This window comes from Lipophrys pholis, assembly GCF_963383615.2.
Source record: "Lipophrys pholis genome assembly, chromosome: 17".
NCBI lineage: Eukaryota > Metazoa > Chordata > Actinopteri > Blenniiformes > Blenniidae > Lipophrys > Lipophrys pholis.
In genome coordinates, this window is record NC_137643.1 from 21,934,028 (window position 1) to 21,956,006 (window position 21,979).

General features: G+C 46.3%; 1 protein-coding gene across 5 annotated transcripts in view; it reads right to left on the reverse strand.

The window, feature by feature from the left end:
• Nucleotides 1-21,979, reverse strand: part of arid1ab (AT-rich interactive domain 1Ab) — a 72,268-nt gene that overhangs the window by 15,165 nt on the left and 35,124 nt on the right. For 4 of the 5 annotated variants that reach the window (XM_080484404.1, XM_080484403.1, XM_080484402.1 and 1 more), the window contains 4 exons: nt 21,803-21,910; nt 2,561-2,801; nt 1,895-1,984; nt 1,459-1,629 (listed from right to left, as the gene is read on the reverse strand). In XM_080484404.1, the coding sequence (XP_080340530.1) occupies nt 1,459-1,629; nt 1,895-1,984; nt 2,561-2,801; nt 21,803-21,910 (610 nt within the window). Of the gene's footprint in view, nt 1-762; nt 805-1,458; nt 1,630-1,894; nt 1,985-2,560; nt 2,802-21,802; nt 21,911-21,979 lie in introns of all 5 variants that reach the window. The other variant, XM_080484401.1, reaches the window with a different exon arrangement.

A 21,979-nucleotide genomic window follows, 5' to 3' on the forward strand; every position in this document is an offset into this window, starting at 1 on the left:
TTAGGTTTATTGCATCAATCAAGTTTACTGACCGAGATAAAGTCCTTAACATGAATATCCAATCAAATTTTCTATGAAAAGCCCATACTTTCAAATAAAAGCATGAGGAAAAAAGTTGACTTTTAAGTGACGGCATTGACAATTCAGACTGTGCAAACCGAACACAAACCAGGTTACCAAAGTTAGTTGTTCCAGGAGGAAATTCAGCCTGAAAACGGAATAAAAGTGATCACCATGTGTCACCGGCCTCTAAGTTTACCTCCATTTCCTGCTGTGACTCATAGAACTTCTTCAAAGCCTGCAGAAAGCATCTGAGACTTCAAAGTGAAATAATTTAAGAAATATATTAAGAGAGAGGAGACTTCAAAGCCTTCTGAAGTAAAAAAAAATATTTTTTTAAATCTGGCCTATCTGCGAGCGTGTGCAACACAGAATAACTGTAAAGTCATTCATAATAATAATGAATAATAATAATAATAATGACAAACATACAGGTTGCATTAAACTGTAACTGTGCTGATTTTTTTACCCACCACCCAGTGTCAGACATGAGGTAGTCGTTACTGATATTTTACAATTACAGCCGACTCATATCCAAAGATCATCTTGTGAGCTTTCTAGAAAAAAAAAAACATGGATCTGCAATTTTTCTACAGCCACTGAGTGCGTCATCAGACTCTCAATAAACAAGCTGTCAGGACGTTTTTCCAGCACAGAGGACCATCTCCACTGAGGGGAGTGAAATTAGAAGTATTTTCCTACATTTGTGGGTCTTTTCTGCAACGTCTCCACTGTCAGAACAACCTGACCAGAGAACAAACTGTTAGTATCAATAGACTGAACTTTTGTAGAAGCAACATCTAAAGCGACTCTATAGATCACGAACAATCTCTTTTCTTTCATTACATTGCTAATGTCTTATATATAATATATATAGATATAGATATAGATATATAATCTAGTAAAGACAAGTTGGACAAAACCGGCCCGCAAGAGGCTCCAATCTGACCAAACCACCAAGAAAATGGTTAAAATGTCAAAGAAAACATTGATTTGAATGATTTTTTTTAATAAATTTCTTAAAAGTCGCACACAACACTGAGCTGAGATGTCAGTGTTGCTGCCATGAGAGCTACCAAACCAGCAGTCGCCTTAAATCGTGCTGTCAGGGCGACTTTACACTTAAACTACATCGTCTTCAGCGTTTCTGTGCAAACGGACATTGTTTTCAAAGCGTTGCAGTGTAAACGTGAATATTAATATTTTCGTTCAAATGCCAAAAAATATTAATTTTCATTTGAAACGATGCGTAAACCTGGATTAAGTCGACTAATCCTTAAACTATAAAAAAAAAACCTGCAGCAGTTCTTGTAATTCTGTCTAAATATTTGCATTGTTTGCAGATGATAATGAAGCTATTTCTGACTTATTAAGAGGCCCCTCCCCTCCACTCCTCACCTTGCGGGCCATACTGGCCGCCCTGAGGACCGTAGTTTCCCATGGTGTTGTTCTGAGGATAAGGTCCTATCCCAGCATGCATCTGGCCTCCTGAAGACTGGCGTGGGGATAAGGCGGAGCCAGGCTGACCGGGGGAGCCGTACGGAGGCATCTGGGGGTTCCGCATGTACACTGAGGAAAGATCAGGGAGGAACGTCACAAATATACTACAAACTGTAATAATAATTTCTGATAAGAAAAACAACGGAAAACAAAGTGTTACGAAACAAATCTTTATCTTTGTTCTCTCCCTTGTCTCACCTGGAGACGAGGCTACAAATACTTATTTCAAGGTTCAGCCTGAGGGGAAGTTAACAAGCAGCTGCTGGGAATCAGGCAATGAGGTATAGAAGTTCTTGTTTGAGGAGAAGAGTAGATTGCAGGACGCAGTACTTACCCCTGTCCTGGCCCATGGCCGACTGGTTCATGGAAGAGTGCATGATGCTGTCTGATTGGACGCTGGGCGGCCGGGGTGGCATCTGGTTACCTGGTGGAAAGGAGCGGCCATATTTAAACACGTTCACACCTCCAGAGCTCCAACTCAATCTGTCTCCGTTATTCACAGTCTCGTTTTTAACATGCCGAGCGTAAAAATGACCAGCGGTCCACCCAAGCCGAGACCATAAAACCAAACGAGGCCTGTGAACGGGGTCCTGTCCGCCGCCTGTCGCGCCGCTGGCAGGAAACGACTCGCTGGCGTCGTCGTAACTTGTGTTTCGCTGCTGGATGTTTTACTGGTGTCACGTCAGGAGAAACTTAATGTTCCCATCTGGCGAGCCGCTTCATGAATTACAAATAAGATCTGTTGCATTGAATTTTGAATTAAAACTCTAAATCTGTCTCCGTTTGCGAACGGCGCCGCGACTCCATAATATGGAGCAGGTAACAAAACAAGCAGGTGAAACTCATCAGCTGCTCGTGTGTCGTCAGCAGGAATGTTCAGACGCCTTGGCAGGTAAATCATCCCGATTGCTTTTTCATATATTACAGGTGCTTTTTGGCTCCGGGTATTATTTCATTTCCTGTACTGCAGCCGTCTCTCCTTGGCGTCACGTGGCCTTACCTGGCACAGCAGCAGGTGAGAGGGGGCCGGAGCGGGACGGGGTGACGCTGGCCGGGGAGCCAACAGGTGAGGGCGACGGCCCGCGTATGCCTGGCAGGTGAGGCGAGGTGTGCGGTGAGAAGGGCGACTGGGCGGGGTTGCTCTGCTCGCCCTGGGAGCTGGACACCCCGGAGGTGCTGACGCCCGGGCTCAGGGCGCCCTCCGTACCGGTTGGCAGGTCGTCGATCGAGCCGGACAGATCCTGGCGGGAGAGGAGGAAGGCAGTATGGATTAACCATGGGCTTTTTTCTTTTCTTTTTCTTTTTTAACCAAACAAGAAAAATTAAGTAAGAAAACATGCCCCCCTTATTTGAGAGCAGTTTTCTAAAGTTGCGTTTTCAGTGATTCCGAGCACCGGATGGTGTAAACAGACGTTTCACTTGGGCTGAATAAACACAATGATTTCACAGTAACATCTTTGGCATTCCATGTTATATTTTCTGCTGCAACCATTTGACAATATAGAACAGGGGTTCTCAATCTTGGTCCTCGAGGGCCGGTGTCCTGCATGTTTTAGGTTTCTCCCAGTTACTACACACCTGAATGCAATAAGGCCTTGTTACTTGGCTTTTCCACAAGCTTGATGATGACATCAACATCAGCTGGGAGAGCTAAAACATGCAGGACACCGGCCCTCGAGGACCAAGATTGAGAACCCCTGATATAGAATAATCAATTTTTACTTAATGTTGCTGAGGTGCTGTTTCTTTCAACGTCTCATCAAGCAGCTGAACCTCAAACACCTAAAACCAAAACCTGATCCTTCAGTTTCCTGAAAGTGTTTGGAAGCTGAAGCTTTTCCCAGAATTTCACGGTCGTACTGACTTTAGCCTTTGAAAATGAATTTGTGGAACCCCGAGGGCAGCGCAGACAACCCAAAGACCCTTCAGAATAAAAGAAGGAAAATGACCCTATATTCCAGTGAGACTGAACAACCAAGCCAAAGCGAAGAAAGCTTTGGAAAGTTATCTGAAGACAAATAATTCAAACATCCTACATAAGGCCCGTGGGCCAAAACTTGACCTCCAAGAAGCTCCAACTCATCCCGCCACACCACCAAGCAAACTGTTCAAATTTTACACAAAACATTGATTTTCAAAAAATTCAATGTGTTAAGAGCAGCTGAAACAACGGAACACTGAGACCCAAACTGGTATCGCTGATGCTGCCATGAAAGCTAAGCTAACTAGCATTAGCCTCCAAGCCATGCAGTCACAGTGCGTTTGTAAAAACTCCCATAATGCAACAGTTATAAACCACATATATATATTTGGACTTTTCACTGGATTTTGCACCAGAAGGTTTCATTAGAATTTGCTTTATGTTGAGAATGAAGTCATTTTCTGTAGGAATTGCTTGGGCGTGTGAAAATATATTTTGATTTATGCGAAATTTTCATCATGGGTACTCTGCAACACGACGAACACAAACTATAAATGTAAAAGTTTTTATGGAATTAGTTCACCATTTCAGTCAAGGTGAAACTGGGCTGCATGAATCGACAGTTCTGCACTAGACACCAAGACGACAACAATGAAATGTGTGTGTGTGTGTGTGCGTGTGCGTGCATGTAAATCTGGAGAAGAGATCATTGGAGGAACGCCAGTCTTTGGGTAAAACAGAATGAATGCATCCAGGCTGAGAGAAGAGCGTTTCTTTTTCTTTTCTAGAGTCGCGTCAAAGTCAAGCGAAGGGAAATCAAGTGAGCGGAAATCCAAACGAGGCGCTGATGCGTTGCAGCAATCTTTCCCTTCTGCTATTCGGGGGCCTTATTACGGTGCGGGCATGAGTCCGCGGTACAATGACTTCCACCTTTTTTATTAAAAAAAATAAAAACTCTACATCAGTGCCATGATGCTGATAATGATCCATCTTGGCAAGGAGAACTCTTGCTTCTGTGACTTGCAAAGAGAAAGTGGGAAGGAAAATGGAAAAGAAAGAAAAAAAATGGAAGTGAGCATTTGAATCACGTCATCTCGGGAGGCAGTTGAAATAATTGGTGCTGGGCAGAGCTCTGGTGCCATGTGGCGTTGTTATTGAGCCTCGCTGGCTGAGACACAAAGACAGGCAGGCAGGGAGGGAGGGGACAGGAGGAGGAAAAAAAAAAAAGAAAAAGGCAGCCGGCGATGATTGTTTGTGGGAAGGTGAATGTTTACACACTGGCCGCTCACGTGGAGCTCATGTGCTCAGAAATGCAAGCTCATCTGCCAGTCACATGGGAGCGAGGGAGGAGGAGAAGACGGCGTGTAGGGGGGGAGGGAGGGCACACTCATTGGAAGGTGGCCAACTATTCCCATAGAAATCTCACGCTCGCAGGCTGGCTGCAGCCTGAAGCCGGCGGTTTTGCACTTGAAACGGCGCCCGTTGCTATTTTTGGGATGTGACCTGATGGAGGAACCCCAGAGGGAGTGACAGGAGGAGAACGCTGATTCAGAATCCAACCTCCCCCCTGCTGTTCCCTCTGCCCTCCCTTAGTCACCCCCCCCCCCCTTGCGTTGATGACTTGCTGCCTTTATTTAACCGGCGGGGTGACGTGCAGCGACGAATCAGCTGGCAGATTTAACTTTAATGCCGGGAAACGTTCAGGATGGGGGTCAAGACAAACATTAGATGCAGAGATCAAACGGCTTGACATTCCTTTGGTTCAACAGCCACGGCGGGATCCTGTATCATCAGCTGACCCTACACCCCCGCTGGTTTCCATGTGCTTAACATCCAGCCACTCCTCTGGGCCAGAGATCACAAGACCGGTCATCTGATGAGGACTCTCTGGGCTGAGGGTCCTGTTGGTTCCATGGGATGCTCGACCACCAAACGATTGTCCATGACCCCACAGCGCGGGGTCAGAAGGTCAGGCGTCAGGTTTGGCAGTCAGACCGGGAGGTGATGGTCAGCGATCACACTCCGGGCCATTAAGTGGGGGAACAGGATGGGAGTAGCTTCAGCAACATGTTGTCTCCGGGACCTAAAGGGACCTAAAGGGACCTAAAGGGACCTTTGGAGCCGTTACTGCAGCAGGAGGATCCGTCGAGGACATAAACCCACTAGTAATGAACGGCAGAAGAAAAAGGCTTTCAGCTTTGAGCCTCAGTGTGCTTTTGGAATCCAGGTCAAACTGCCTTGATTTAGATTCTGATTATATCTGTGTGGAATGTGAAATGCATTCACATTTATTTGGCAATAAAAATAAATTATTGAAAAAGCTGTATTTTCAATGTCTGGAATTTTATTTTATTTTTTTTAGCACTGCAATTACTATTGTTGGTAGAAATATGGGACCTGCTGTGCCGAAGGGTTTCAATTCAAAGAGAAGAGCTATTGCGCCGAGCATCCAGACATTGAATTCCTGATAGAAAACTGAATCAAATGTCTCTGGAGGTCAAGGAAAAGCAGAAAGAACATTGTCCAAAGCGTAGCTGTGGTGTTCAACAATTTCTTCTACAGGTGGCGTTTGGTAATCCAACGCCTGAACTCAGTGTCAAGATTAATGAGATCTTTAATGGAATTCAGAAAATCTGATAACGTCGGGCTTGACTGAAAGGTTTGTAACAACAGACACTCTTCCATAAAGTCAATTGTAGCTGCTCACAACAACAACGCATTGCTTACATATTCAAATATAGAACGCATCTCCAGTTTCAGTCGACCTCTTATGTTCCAACGATCTGCGTGTCAAACAGTTTCACCCCCTTGTGATGAGGACTTCTTCATATGTTGGACAGAAAGTGTTGGACGGTATTACAAAGGAGCACAAGGAAATATTCCACATAACTAAGCACCATTCCGAGACTAAAAACAGCCACATCGTGATTTCTAAAATGAAGAACCACAATATGTACAGAAGACTCCAGCAGGTCCATTTAAACTCTACAATGACAGGTGAGCATCTCCAGCGTCACGACTCAAGAACTCATTGAGGATTCTCAATCGTAAACCAAACTGTGAAGACAACAGAAACTTCTGACAACAGAAGACAAATAAAATCTAGTATAATGGCGTGTTTTAAGGACGTGTGCTTTGGCTGTGACAAGGGGTACTCAGCACGAGCTCTTTACCATTGTGTAAATATCTGACAGCTTTGATTCCTGGAGCTGGACGGGCAGAAGCATCGTTCACTCCTCTGCTCAGGCTGCAGACCTACTGCCACTCTGCAGCCATTGATTTAGTTTCCTTCTTCTTCTTCCCAGGCTCAATACTGCACAGCACCAGCCTGTTCTGCTGACTGCACAAGCTGGACAGCAAGAGGAGAGGAGGAGGAGGAGAGGAGAGGAGAGGAGAGGAGAGGAGAGGAGAGGAGAGGAGGAAGAGAAGCAGGTGGAGGAGGAGGAAGAGGAGGGGAGGGCCTGGCGGTTGGTAATACTAATGCTGCTGAGGCTCTGCTCTTCAACGCGCTGGTTTATTAGAAGGCGAATGACGAGGAGGAGGAAGAGGACGTGGATCAGGCACGAGGAGGAGTTGGGGGCGGCCGCATGGCTAAGTTGGAGTAATATGGGCAGGAGGAAGAGGAGGAGGAGGAGCAGGAGCAGGAGGAGGAGGAGGAGGAGCTGGGGGGGGTAACAGGGTTTGTTGCCGTTTTATGAGCTCAGAGGAAGGTCACAGCGGCGTTATCTATGGCGGCTGTGACAGTGGATGACACTAGAACATACAGGAACATCTCTGCTCGCCGTGTTGTGGAGCGAAAGAGAGAAGAGAAGAGAGAAGGCTGCAGTTCTTTCTGTGGAAGCCTCCCTCTCTCTCTCTCTCTCTCGCTCTCTCATGCTCTCTCTCTGTCTATGGCAGCCATTTTGTGCTTTTTCCCAAGCTCTGCCTAACATGGAACTTCAGAGCCGAGGACTGCACAGCCGGCTTTCTGAATCTCTTAAGGTTGGGTGAAGGAAGGTGCAGTTTGTCGTCGGGAGCCGCCAGCGAGACCTGAGAATAAAAACCCTGGTGAAACAGCCGGCCGGCCTTTGCTGGTTCCCAACATCTCCTGTACTCTCCTCTGTTCTTCTGAGTCATCTGCTCCTGCTCTCCGCCTCCTAATGTATTCCATTTGCAGATTACTTCACTGAATCAATCAAGCCATCAGAGCCATTAGTCTGCCCAGCCTTTCCTCTGTTTTTACATCCCCCTCTCCCTCTCTCTTCCGTTTCTTTTTGTAGGTTATGAGTAACAGAAAGAGGGAGAAGAGACGTAGTGGCCCTGAGATAATGAGACATATCTGGAATGTGTGACCCTGGCTGGTAGTGTAACTAGATCTGCTGCTGAGGGGGAGGAGGAGGAGGAGGAGGAAGCAGAGTTCATCCCTCAGTCACACACTTTCCCTGACCCACCGCCACACTTCCTCGTTCTCAAGCCTCCAGAAGCTGAAGTCAATAAGCAGCAGGAGGAGAAACAACTGGAAACGTTAACTGAAGAGACTAAACTAACCAACAAACAAAAAAATCCCTCCTGACGAAAGTATTGCCACTGAAATGGACTCATCACTGAAAGGTTCCCGCTCCTCAGATTGGAAACAGCTTGGTACAAGTTTCACTTTTGTGATCAGTTGGTAAAACGCAACGTCTTGCGATCCCACGTTTGGCAGTACGACCATCAAGTGTAAAGGCCCATGAGCAAGGCTCTGAGGTGTACGCCACAGGAGTTAGAGTAAGAATACATTGTTTTTGCGTTTTTGTTTCAGAAAAGTTGAGCGTTCACACGGCAACGTTTTGAAAACGACGTGCGCATAGCAGTCGCAAGGTTTAGGCAGAGCTTGAACATTTTCAGTGGCTACAAGCACCTTCGTCGTATGAAGGAATGCAATGAAAGTTTTGCGTATCCACTTAAAAACTTTATGTTTCGTCCAACACACGTGTTGTTTGGAAGCAGTGTGTGTGAGTAGATGAATGTAAAGTGATAAAATGCACCATTTTTGTCCAATTTGGAGCTCAAACTTGATGTGGTCATTAGTTCGCAAGGAAACCATCAGTGTTGTTCTAAATGAGCGTTACATCAGTTAGGAAAGGAAATTAGGGAAATGTCGCACAATTGAACATGAATGGTCTCATTTAACATCGTATTGCAAAGGTAAATTAAATATTTTCAAAAACGATGTGTGGCAGCTAAAGTATGAAATAAACAATACAAATGGACATAACTGCTGGTGTCAGCATTTCCTCAAAGAATAATACAGGAATAGTTAATACTCAGTAAACAACTGTTTAAAAAATGTTGACATTGATGCAAAAAAGACTAAAAAGATGGCAAACGCACTCAGTTTGATGAAATAAATAATTACATTTTAAAGCAAAAGAGAGAAAATAATAACATAACTGACCTGGAAACTATCCATGTATTTTCTTTTGGGCCAAATTTGTTACAAAACATCAAATAACAAAAACATTTTTTTAACTAATTTGAAAAATTTCTCCTACATAACTGAATGCATGGAGATCAAACATGTTGAAAAGAAAAACACTATTATTCAACCACATCAAAACCTTCTGCTGGTTCAGACTGTAGATGTGAGAACTGTGAGTAAAGGAAATAAAGTAGTAGTCGGACTGCTCTTCTACAATAATCCCCTATAAAGACTCCGGAGCAGACGACATGCTCACACTGCTTATCAGAAAAGTATTGCGAGAGAACGGGTGGAGGGGAGGGGGGCGGGGGCTGGCTGCATCTCCGGGGCTGCTATGGTTACTGTGATCCACGTGGTTGAACATTAGAGCGACACAATCCCTCCCCTCCCCGCTGCTGCCGTCTCTCTCTCTCTAGTTACTACAAAAGAAGAAACCTGTCATTGTTACAGGAAACGCAGACCCCCCCCATTACCACCAGCACATGGCTGCTGCCGCCACTTTATTTACACACTCAGCCTTTAATGCCGTGGAGGCCACACACACACACACACACACACACACACACACACACACACACACACACACACACACACACACACACACACACACACACACACACACACACACACACACACACACACACACACACACACACACACACACACACACACACACACACACACACACACACACACACACACACACACACACACACACACACACACACACACACACACACACACACCTTCCTGATGTAGATGTGTAAACACTGAGGCCTGGTCAGTCAGAACTCCAGCGCTTCTCATTTAACACTCATTCAGGGTGGGTTTTTTTTTTTTTTTTTTTTTTTTTACTTGTGTGTGTGTGTGTGTGGGGGGGGGGGGGGGGGGGGTCATGGGAAAAGTCATCTTTTCCCTTTTAAGCGTAAGATCATGTGATTTTCTCTCTCTCGCCGCACGTCTTTTCTTTTCTTTTCTTCTTCTCCCTGCTCAGCCTCTCGATATCTGACTTGACCTCAGCCCAGGAGCTCATAAACACCAGGCGCTGATCGCAGCGCCATTGCTTTGCTCGTCACAGGTATACAGACCCACATTCAGAGGAAGGCGTCTGATAAACCACCTGTAGTGTGTCTGTGTCACAGTACTACCAGGAACCATTCAGAAGGCAGACGGCGGGGGGGGGGGGGGGGGGGGGGGGGCTTCGACCCGGTGTCCCAGGGGTTCAAACTGATGTCCCGGGCTGGGGGGCCCCGCTGGGAGGGCCGTTAAAAGAGAGAGCTGCTCCAGCCCCACTGGCTCCAGGTTTTTGCAGGGCTATGCTCAACCATAAGGGGGCACTCCCACCCCACTCTGAGGGAAGAAGAGGAGAAAAGAGGAGACGCAAGGCAGGCCCCTGCCTCAAATACCAGCAGCAGCAGCCATTACAGGGCTTCACAGGCCTTCGAAGGGCTCCCAGGGTGGTGCTCTCTCCGGTGGGTGCTCTCTCTCTCTGGGTGTTCTCTCTCTGGTGGGGGCTCTCTCCATACACGAGCAGAGGGCCTGGAGGGGGTGTCAGGTTGTCAGCCTGCCCTAAAAACTCGAGGCAGGGAGTGATGATGGCCCGCTGACGTGACTATGTGACGGGGGGTGGGGGTGGGAGATGGGGTCACTATTATGCCGCTACTTCATCACCAACAGCCACGTGGGAGGGACGATAACACGGAGCAGGAAGAGGCGGATGAAAGAGTAAAGCAGCATAAAATAATTTGGGAGTCGGAAGAAGCGATTGGATGGAGGGTGTGTGTGTGTGTGTGTGTGTGTGGGGGGGGGGGGCACTGTGAATCTTAATCAATAAGTTGGGAGGTCTTTCCAAAACACTCTACATTTGTCTAATTGAAGTTCTCTGTGGGAGTGACACACACAGCAGCAGCCTGTGTGTAGAGTAGATGGAGGAGGAGGGTGGGTGGGAGTCTGATTGCTGTGAATAATGGGGGAGTGTGCGTGTATGTGTGTGTGTGTGTGGGGGGGGGGGGGGGGGGGGCTTTGAAGCGATCACAATAGTAGCAGGGAGTCCCAGGGCAGCTTGCAGATGCCCAAGTGAGGGTGAAGGCAGCTGCCCAGCCCGGGGTGAGGAGGTGCTGGGATACGGCGGGGTGGGGGTGGGGGGTCCCAGACCCTATTATAGCCTAATTCCGCCTGCTTTTCTAGACCCAGCAACGCCCCTCCTCTCTTACTGTCACACACACAGATTGTCTAGAGGGTGCTACCAAAGCAACCGTCAGGAAAGAGGAGAGTGGTGTGTGTGTGTGTGTGTGTGTGTGTGTGTGTGTGTGTGTGTGTGTGTGTGTGTGTGTGTGTGTGTGTGTGTGTGTGTGTGTGTGTGTGTGTGTGTGTGTGTGTATAACATAAGAGGTTTATTTCAGTTAATGTCATTGCGAGGCCGGTCTGCTGGAGTCCAGGCTGGAGGACAGACAGTGCTGCAGTCAGCCACAGTCTTTGTGCTGCAAAACGAGCTCAGCCCAGCAGAAATGGAGGCAGGAGGGGAGGGGCATGAGAGAGAGTGTGTGTGTGTGTGTGTGTGTGTGTGTGTGTGTGTGTGTGTGTGTGTGTGTGTGTGTGTGTGTGTGTGTGTGTGTGTGTGTGTGTGTGTGTGTGTGTGTGTGTGTGTGTGTGTGTGTGTGTGTGTGTGTGTGTGAGAGAGAGAAAGAGAACAAGCACAGGAGCTGAAAACAGCGCTGGTGTTTTTCTCATTCCTTCTTTCTCTTCACTGCAGAGACAAATACAAGAAAACAACTCACTGTCAGCACATTGGAATTTCTCATGTACATTAATTAAAAATCATATAGCGGGAAAAGAAAAAGGGGTGAGACACAGAAAGAAAGAGAGAGAAACAGACGAGCTTGGAGGGGAGGGTGAGAGCTAGCGAGAGGTGCCCTGGAATCTGAATAAGACATGTCCGCACAGGAAGCAAAGGCCCCCCCAGAATAGCAACAGGAAACTGGCCCCGGACTCTGAATGCCGTCATGAAGCCTCGGCGAAAAAACAAGGCTGCGCTGCGCCGGCGTTATGAAAGCTGATTTACTGAGAGGAGAGGAGAGAGAAACGAGAAAGGGAGGAGGAGGAGGAGGAGGAGGAGGAGGAGGTAGACGCAGGCAAGGGAAAGAGAAAACGAGAATTTAAAAAGAGGAACGAGAAGAGAAATATATTTTAATAAAAACATAAAGAAAGAGAAATGCAGTAGAAAAAGAGTGTGAGAGAGAGAGAGAGAGAGAGAGAGAGAGAGAGAGAGAGAGAGAGAGAGAGAAGCTCAGAGGGGGTTGGGCTGGGTTGCAGAGGAGAGGAAAAAAAAAGTGGGCCGGCCTTGTCAGGCTGATTGCTCCAGAGCTATGTCGCAAAAACAAGCTTAGCTGCCGCAGGAGAGCAAGAGCTGGGCTGGGCTAGAGAGAGAGAGGGAACAGGAGGAGGAGGAGGAGGAGGAGGAGGAAGAAGAGGAAGTGGAGGAGCAGGAGGAGGTGGAGGAGCAGGAGGAGGTGGAGGAGCAGGAGGAAGAAGAGGAGGAGCAGGAGGAGGAAGATGTGGGATTAGGTGGAGGAGGTGGGATTGGATGGAGGAGAAGGAAGAAGGGGAGGTGGAATTGGGTGGAGGAGGTGGGATTGGATGGAGGAGAAGGAAGAAGGGGAGGTGGAATTGGGTGGAGGAGGTGGGATTGGATGGAGGAGAAGGAGGAAGAGGAGGTGGGATTGGGTGGAGGATGTGGGATTGGATGGAGGAAGAGAAGGAGGAAGAGGTGGGATTGGGTGGAGGAGGTAGGATTAGATGGAGGAGGAGGAGGAGGAAGAGGTGGGATTGGGTGGAGGAGGTGGGGCTCAGAGTTGATCAGTGAGACTGGAAGATCCTGGGTTCCAGATCAGGAAGTTTGACACATAACATTAAAGGTCATTAAGGGGAGGGTGGGGTGGGGGTGGGGGTGGGGGTGGGGGGTTCTTGTGGTGTGGGTGGTCTCCCAGTTTTGGGAGAGGAGGGTGGGGTGGAGGAGGGAGGGTAGAGCTGAAAACTGATGGGACATCGTCACTGAAGCTACAGCACAAGGCAGCTGAATGTAAAAATATAATACTCAACCACTACTTCACTTTAGACTTCAAGCGCAGTTAGAATAGAGGTGAAAAGGTTTTTTTGGGGGGGTAATAAAATGTTTCCAATCAATGTAGACACAAGTGCCCCGGTGGAAGTTACAGCAACAACAAAAACACAAACGACGTGTTTTCACTTAAATCGCCATGTAAAGTGTCCCCGAGTCTAGAGCAAGCAAACTAAAACTCTTCTCAGGGGCTTTTCCACCAGAAAGAACCAGGTTCTAGTTCAGAGCCGGGGCCAGATTCAGCACCAGTCCTTTGTCTCTCCACCGCCAAAGCCCCGGCCTACCAGGGGCTAAACGGGTCCCACTTCTTTGCGGGGCCAGACCTCGGCCGGACCGGGGCCAGACACGCCATCAGCTGGGGGCGGAGTTATTGCTGACTAAGAGGCGGAAGATATTTTGAACCGGCATTCTGAAATTTGCCGCGAACATGGAGAATAAAAAATAACGCATGTGAACAAGATAATAAGTCGTTCCCTGAAGTTAATAATACGAGGGAACGAGATAATCTAATCCGTGATCGTGGAGCCAGTGGCTCTCGAGGTGCAGAGCTCTGGCACTGTGAGTCAGCTGCGTCGGATATAATTTAGAAGCAGTTTTCCATTGCCGTTTCTTTCACGCTTTTCATCGTAACATCATTGTAACTAACTTCACTTCCAGGTCCTGTGTCACGTTATGACTGCAGGCTGAGGTCTGCATGAGGCTGCGTTGCGCTACGAGACTATGGAGGTCTTATTGGTGAAAAAGGTTTGTGTACTTGTAAAAGTGAATTTGTAGTTGTGTACCGTGAGTTGTGTAACTGTAGAATTATTTTCTCTCCACAAACACAACGCCACACTTACAAAGTCAGAACTTCTTAATTACAGGAGCATAAATCCTATTTTACAAGTCACAGATTAAAAAAATTGTCATGCTGATATTTTTCCTTCAACTGTTGCAGTAAATCTGGTGACAAACATATTTGTGCACCTGCATCGATGTGAAGTTCCTCCACACAAGTCACAGATTGTTTTCTTTAACTACAAATCACACGTTGCAGCTCCCCTCCGCCGAGATGTCTGGTGAAAAAGACCTGCGCGTTCGGTCAATGGCGAAAAAGGCGGTGCTTATCTGAGATTGACGGACAGACTTCTAAAGAATTCTACAGGTACACAAATCACGGTACAAGTACAACTTCACCTCTACAAGTACACAAACCTTTTTCACCCATAATACCGCCATATGAGACGCTCCAATATCATGTTCTACCCACAGAACTTCTTTATAATGAAGCCAGACTTTTGGTTCATCAGCAACTACTAAACAAACTACAAACTACTGTAAATGAAAGCTTGGATTATTTTAACCATAAAATGAGCCTTTTAACGGCTTCACGTGAAAGAGAACTTTAATCAGTGTGTTTACGTAGGTTGCCATTGGAAACGGCTGTAGAGCTGCGTTCGATCATTCCACACCTCCATTCCTCCATGTTGAAGCTTTTCATTCAGACACAAAGAAATAAAGTGAAAGGAGCAGAAATTCCCTATGTGACGCTGACATGTTGAAAAATAAGCCCCAAACTCATTCATGCATTATTATAATTTTTCTTCTTCTCTATGGCCACTCTGGGGCTCCGGACTAAAACATGACGGACGTGAAAAAACACAAAAGAGTGACGAGGAGACTCGATGTTTTCTGGCTCTTTGGTCTTCAACGAGGTTCAGGCCAGACGAGATGGAGTGACCCGGACGGAACCGATGAATCCAGTCCGTCTCCTCGTTCCTGTATGAGCGAAATCAGTGACGTACGACGTTTTGGAGTGACGCAATGACGTGGCTCTCACTTGGCTCCATTTGACGATGGAAAAACAACCGGTTCTTTGGCGGTGCTCGTTTAAGAACTGACCCTGGCACCGGTACCGGCACTGAACTAGCACCTGGTTCTTTTTGGTGGAAAAGCCCTGTAACAGGTGTACCGGACCATACATGGTGAACTACTAGGGAGTAAGACTTCTGAATTTGTTGGATGGGAGCAAGCTGCCACATAAATTAAGACTATGAGGTTTCTGACTCTTATCCATTAGGGGGAAAAACAAACTAATTTGCACACTTGTTAAGGTTTTGTTTGCACTGTGGGGGTGTTTTACTTTCATGCTACGTTGGACTGCTGTTTGTTGCAATGTGTTTCGACTCTGGACGACAAGAGTGGGGGTTGTGACTCATCAACAAAGAGCGAAGTAGCCTAACTTTTAAAGTTCTTGTTTGCACTATGAGGGTGTTCTTCAGAGAGATGCTACCTTTTTGGATTGCTGCGATACTCAGTACTAGTATTTACGGTACAATTATTTGCATGTAATGCACTTTTTAGAGATTTGTTTGCGCTGTGGGGGTGTCTCGTCAACTATGCGTTGGCGTCTTTTCATAAATATCCCACAGCTCTCTAATGTATGGCAGGTCTTGTTTGCACTGTGGAGGTCTCCACGACACCAGCTGCTTTCCTGATAACTACAGTGATATGTTGTTCTCGTTTCTGATGACTTTTGCCAAACAGTGTCTCGTTTTGTACATCAATGCTGATTTGTGCCGGAAAAAAAAATCTTGCATTCATGGACGGGAAGGAACGAATAACACAGATTCTGAAAGAGCTCTACAAACAAACAGTGATTTATTTCATTATAGTTTGCTGGAAGTATGGACCTTTAACACAAGGTGAAGTTTCTATTAGATAAAACCATTCCAGATGAAGAGGGAGAGAGGAACCACAGAACAGAAAAGTTTGTGGGCTAGAAAAACAAACTGGAGTGTGTGACCAACATGTGACCTTCCTCTTGAGTCTGGATTCAGACACATCGGGGGAACAACAGAGAGAAGCAGCACAGGCAGAGGGGCGGTCCTGAGCGGGATTAGCTCCACGGCGGAGAAAGGGCGTGACAAAAGGCCTGGGAGAGGACAAGAGGAGGTTTTAAAAAGTGGCAAGGTGGGAGGGAGCGACAGAGGGTTGATGGTGGTCTGGTAGTTTTTCCTCTCATGGTCTGACATGTAGAGGAAGTGTCACATCCAGAGTGTGAAAGCCAGTTGGTGTTTCTCTCTGCTGGGGCCTCGCTGGAGGAGGCGGGGCTTGCTTTACCGACCATGTGCAGAGGAGATCCATCAGTCTTTTGGTTGAGACGCAGCTGTATTGTTTAGAGAAGACGGGTGTTGGTGAATATATTTGTATTGAAGTTGACGGAGCTAAAGGAGCCCTCATGATGTCACTGTGACATCATCATTGGTCCGGGCATTGAATGCCACGAAACCCGAGACGGAGTCAAGACACCAGAGTCACCCAAGACCAAGACTTTAAGGCGTCGCAACTGAATCAACATCAACACCTTGAAAAGTGACCGCTCACAAGTACTACAACACTAATTTGCCAAAAACTGCTTTCAGAAGCTTATGAGGAGCAAAATGAGATTAGATCTTAAATCATCCCCATTGAAAACTTGTGGAGTTCCCCTTCAATCTGCCACTACTGATCACCAACGTAAAGCATTTGATTTTAGGAGGGCACAAAAACATTCTTTCTTTGCCTCTCTCCCTCTCTCTCTCTCCTCTGGACTTAATTCATTCTCGTTCCTCGAAGTGTTTTTAGGTCACAAGAGTGTCGGGAGACGACAAAGACGACAGTTGATCTGTGAATGTTTGTCCTGGAGCGAAGGCTGAAAACAAACCAGCTCGGCCTGCTCCACTGGTCTCTCTCTCTCTCTCTCTCTCCCCCTCCCTCCCTCCCTCCCTCCCTCCCTAGCTCTCTCTCCCTCCTTCCCTGGCAGCGGCCGAACAGACGCTGGGTTTTGAAGCACCTGGCTCAAACCAACCCATCTGTGCTCTGGATGAGGTGACGTCTGGCTCGACCACTAAAGGAGCTAAATGGCGCACCACCACCCACCCGCCCGCCCCACCCCTTCGCCACCGTCGGATTCAAACAATCTGAGGCGGATTACAGCAAAGTTGTTTGTACAAATCAACGCACACTCCAACAACCTTAGGGTTAGGGTTAGGGTTACAACCTTGTTCGAATTTCGAAGCATTTATTTAGCTTTATCAGTTTTTTAGAAGTAACAACGCCCCCGCCCCCCCTCGGGTCCAACGGGATCATCATCCACAGCCAGATAAAGATATGATGGTGCAGTAGGATGATGGTTATGGGGCTTCATTCACTTGCTTTGTCTGCTGTTTGTTGTTGTTGTTGCATTGTGGAGCTTTCTGGCAAATGGATGTCGCAGGGAGAAGAAGAAGAGGGTTTGCTGGATGTGGTGTTCTCAACAGGTACATAGAAAAGAACTGATGGGGTACTCTGGTGTCAGTTTTTTAAAAATCACCGCTTAAAAGCTGCTTTTACTGTCCCGCATTTATTCATTTTATTGTCCTTTTGTTTTTACTATCTGGTCTACAGTTAATGTAATTTTTATTTATTATTCCCAGCATTTTATTGGCCTGTTTTTATGTCACTTTCTTTGTTCCCAGAGCACTCTCTAGTCATTAGTTTTTACTGTATGTAGTTTAAAAACACCTGATGTCTGCTTTGTCAGGTGTTTCTGTGCTGAACCACCCCTGCTTTGTCTGTCCAGGCACTTTATAAACCATGACACAGAGCGAGTACTATAATTAGACTTACTACACTATTGTTTACGTATTCCTAAGAGAAGTTGGAGGGGGCGTGAGGAGAACTGACACTCCTTTGTGAATGTGGGGTAAGAATGTGGCTTTGAACGCTGTCCTTCCAAAGTCTTTAGTCCCGGGAGGAATTATTGGTGAGACACAAACTTTAAGGGTCCGGTAGCTTGAAACAATTTAGAAACTTAATTCAGTTCCAACAGTTTTGGTAAATTTCCATTAAAGATTTAGTTGTTTGTGGCCATTGGGAGTGATAAACATCTTCACAGGCATCCTGGTTAGAAGCTTCTATGCAAATACAAGTGAGAACTTCAGGCTCTTATATCTAGACCTGTAATTGTTATGTGCAAAACAGGCAGGCATTCCCAATCCTACCAATATGACGGCCTACAGTACGAACAACTCGACAGTGTTGGGAATTTTGGGGTAAAATGTGAAAGCTTGTACTCTTCTACGGTTCTGAGTCCTGGAGGATGACTAAGGGATTGAAGCAGAAATTTCAAGTGTTCATCAATAAGAGCCCGAGGAGCATCCTGCAGATCTGGCGGGCAAGAAGAATCTCTAACGAGGAGCTTTGGAAACAAACAGAGGGGGCACTAGAACAAGGAGCGTGGGGTTGGACTGGCCGGATGGGCAGGTGGCCAAGAGGGAGACCCCGACACACCTGGAGCTGCAGGAGAATGTCAACGTTGGAGCAGAGAAGGCTTTCGTGGCGTGAAGCAAAAGATCCTGCACGGAATAGGGTCATATGGTGGAAGACTGATGTTCAATCAGGAAGGAAGAGGAATAAGAAAGTTCTTAAAAGATTTCTTTGGTAGCTTTTTGACCATGGGGTAGATCCACCGTTACAATCTGAGAAGGTATCGTGACTCCTGACGACCGCCAGTAGTAACCTCTTAGCCACGGGTTTGTCAGATATTATCCAGACAGGACTCTAAGGAAGCTTTGTCATTCCTATTATAAAAACATAGTTATCGACTCTCACAGAGCTTCACTTCCATGACCATCAAATACAATGGCTGCAGATCTCAGCGTAACACCCCAGCTGTTCGTCAGGGTATTCTGCAGGGATGAAGAAGAGGATTGGTCTACCCTAGCAAAAGATTAGCAGCTCCCTCGGCCAATCACACGCCATGGACAGGGAATCCCTGAGAAGTTAGGCGGGACGGAGGGGGGGTAAGAATGAATAAATAAAAATAGCCCTTGCCAGGTCTGCTCGGCCAATGGCTGAGCCCATGGAGAGGTGTATAAATAAATAAGAGAAATAAATAAAAGAGGAGGGAAACACATCCTGAGGGCATCCCCTACTGGCGTAGACAGTTCTGCCTCTCATCACTCCCTCCCGCTCAGCGTCTCCCACTCCAACCAATCACTCACACTATTTCAAGTTATTTGTTTGCCCTCCCTCCCCACCTCCACCCACTTCCTCCTCCTCCTCCTCCTCCTCCTCCCCTCCACCGCAGACTCCACTCTCTCTCACTTTCATTCTCTCTCATTAATGATCTCATTTCTCACTCTCCCTCCCTGAGGCCCAGAATGAGGTTAGCGCCGCGGTCTGACCTATAAACACTGCCATGGAAACTGCAACGTGTTACAGCCAGACACCTTTTTAACAGGAGGATGGGGCGGCGGAGCGCTCACCTTTATCTTAGCCAGAGGGCTATCAGACGCCAGATTTACTTCACTTTCAGCAAACCTTTTTCTGTCTTTTTTTAAACCATTTCTAAAGGGGGGGGGGATTCACTCCTCTACAAAATCAGTTCAATATTCTTCGACTTCTTAATGTGTACATTCAAGTCAGAAGCAATAATGACTAAAAAAGACAGCAGGTAGCAGCAGTTTTTAAAAGGAAAAAAAACTCTGAAATCTTGATAACCAGCATCAACGTGCTGGGTAAAAAATAAATAAACTACTGTTATGATTGAGGAAAAACAATGTTCAAGGTATGTCTGAGGGTATTTTTTCCCACACAGTATCTCCCTAACTCATCACACACACATGTAAAAACAAAACAGTAAACAAAACCCGGGATCCACAGGAGTCTGAGTCCAAAAGCCTTGAATATTGACCCTCCTCTAGTAAACAATGGGATACCCTCACAGCCATGAAAAACTCTAAGATTTCCATCACGTTGTCAGAATAGATTGTGCAGCGGAGTCCGAATGTTTGGCCGTCAATACGGCCTGCATGTTTTCATGCATTTTCTTCACTGAGGGAGCACAAGAAATCTCTGCCGTGTGAAACAAAGCGCCGGGCGACGTCAATAGTTTTCAGGAGTTAATTGGACTTTGCCAGGAGCTTTTGTGGAAGGTTGGTTGAGGAAAACATGACTGGTTTGAATCATATAAGAAAGTCTTTGGATAAAGTCAGGTGAAAAAAAAAATTTGTGCTTCGGTGCCTGCTCAGTTTTTAAAAGCAGTAAGTTCCCAGATCGACTCTGGATCGGCTGGAGTTTTGACTACAAGTCTCTCCTCTGCTCTCTTCCTGCACATGGCTCAAGCATCGCCCTGGTCCTTGGACCTTGGGAGCCAATTTAAAGAAAGTTGTGTTTGCAGTTGCTTCAAGAACCTCGTGGGGTAAATGGACGCCCAAAAGACAATGGAAGATCTGCATTCTCACTCAGAAACCTAGTAGTATAAATGGAGCCTCAGTTGGCTGCATTAACACACTTCTAAGTTAAAACCTAAAGCTTGTAAGTTCACGTCAACACACACACTCCCTGAAGGACGTATCGTAGCCAGTTTGAAAAAAGCTCGGAGATATCCACGTCCAGCTTTGCCACAGTTACCTTGAAAAAGGTCATTCGATCACAAGTTACTCCTTTAAAAACTAACTTGGTTACTTGACTGATTACTTGTTTTTGGAAGTAACAAAGTTAGATTACAAGTAACTTTTTAGTTACTTTTAGCAGCTGCCGACGACACATCGCCCCCGATCTCAACATTAAAATAACAACCGGTTTTACCAAAAACTCAGTTCTGATCCCTGCCTGGCCTCCTGCTGAAACAGATTTAACCTTTGACCTTCATTCTTCATTGTATTTATATCTGACTCACAGTTTTATTATCAGATTTTTCCTATTACTAGTATTTATTGATCCGGAGATGTAGTTGTAGTCTGTAGCATTATTTATCTATTTATTCATTTGCAGTACCTGCGCTATGCGACCTTTTAATTGCCTCCCTGGGGACAAATCAAGTATTTTATTGATTGATTGATTGATTAATTGATAAAGTGGGGGCTGATTGCAATGTTAAGGTTTATTGATGACATTGGTTGTTTCCGATTCTTTTGTGTCACCTGCTCCAGTTAGAGCAAGTTGGCCTGTGAGTGGCTGAGAGTGGAGAAGGGGGCGGGTCAAGTGAGCGTGCAGTGCATGTGTCGCCCTGGGTGAAATCATTTTGATCATTTTGTTGTGCATGTATTGAAATGTTGTTGTTTTTTTAATGTCATTTAAATGTGTTAAAATGTCACGTTTTCAGTTAATTTAGGTACTCTACATTTACAGTACACATGCATGCGCTGCGTCTGTCTGTGTCAGTTTGGCGGAGAATGGAGGAGCGGCCCGGTTTTGTTTAATAATAAAGCGGCTTTGCAGACAAGAAACTCGTCCTGCTGGACGTTGCAATAGAAACGCACAGTGACTTGGAGAAGTAACTTTGATCTGATTACTAGTTTGGATATAGTAACGCATTAGATCACTCGTTACTGAAAAAAGTGGTTATTAATTAACGCGTTACCGGCATCACTGTCCACGTCAGACTACAAGCCTTTACCAACTGCATGATATGCGTTTGGGTTTGTTGAGACTATGGAGGACCACAGAGGATTTCTGTTGGATACCGAGTCACAAGCTCCTGAAGGGTTTTTAGCTGAAACCATTTTTCTCATGGCTCCTCATACTGTATGTTGTGTTGGTTGCTTTGAGAGGTCTGTTCTCTTTGGATCATTTCCATTACTTAATTTCTCTCTTTTCCTGAATGAATAGTGTCTTTGGGGACGAAAGCGAACACAAGCTGAATATACAAATATAAGCAAACTAACCGAACTCAGCATGCATTACAAATTAATATGTAGGTTATATAGTATATTATTGCTGCGTGACGGTATCGAGATTAGGAGACGGTGGGACTCACCGGCAGGCTGGACGGCCGGCCCTGCATGCTGTCTTCTTGGCCGCTCTTGCTGGGTTGGTTGGAAGGAGGGGCGCTGGACTGCGAGCTAAAGGAATCCTGGGAGAGTTCCTGATAGTAACAACAAGAAAAAACACTGTAAATACCATCCGTGCAACAACAAAAACTATAATCCTGAAG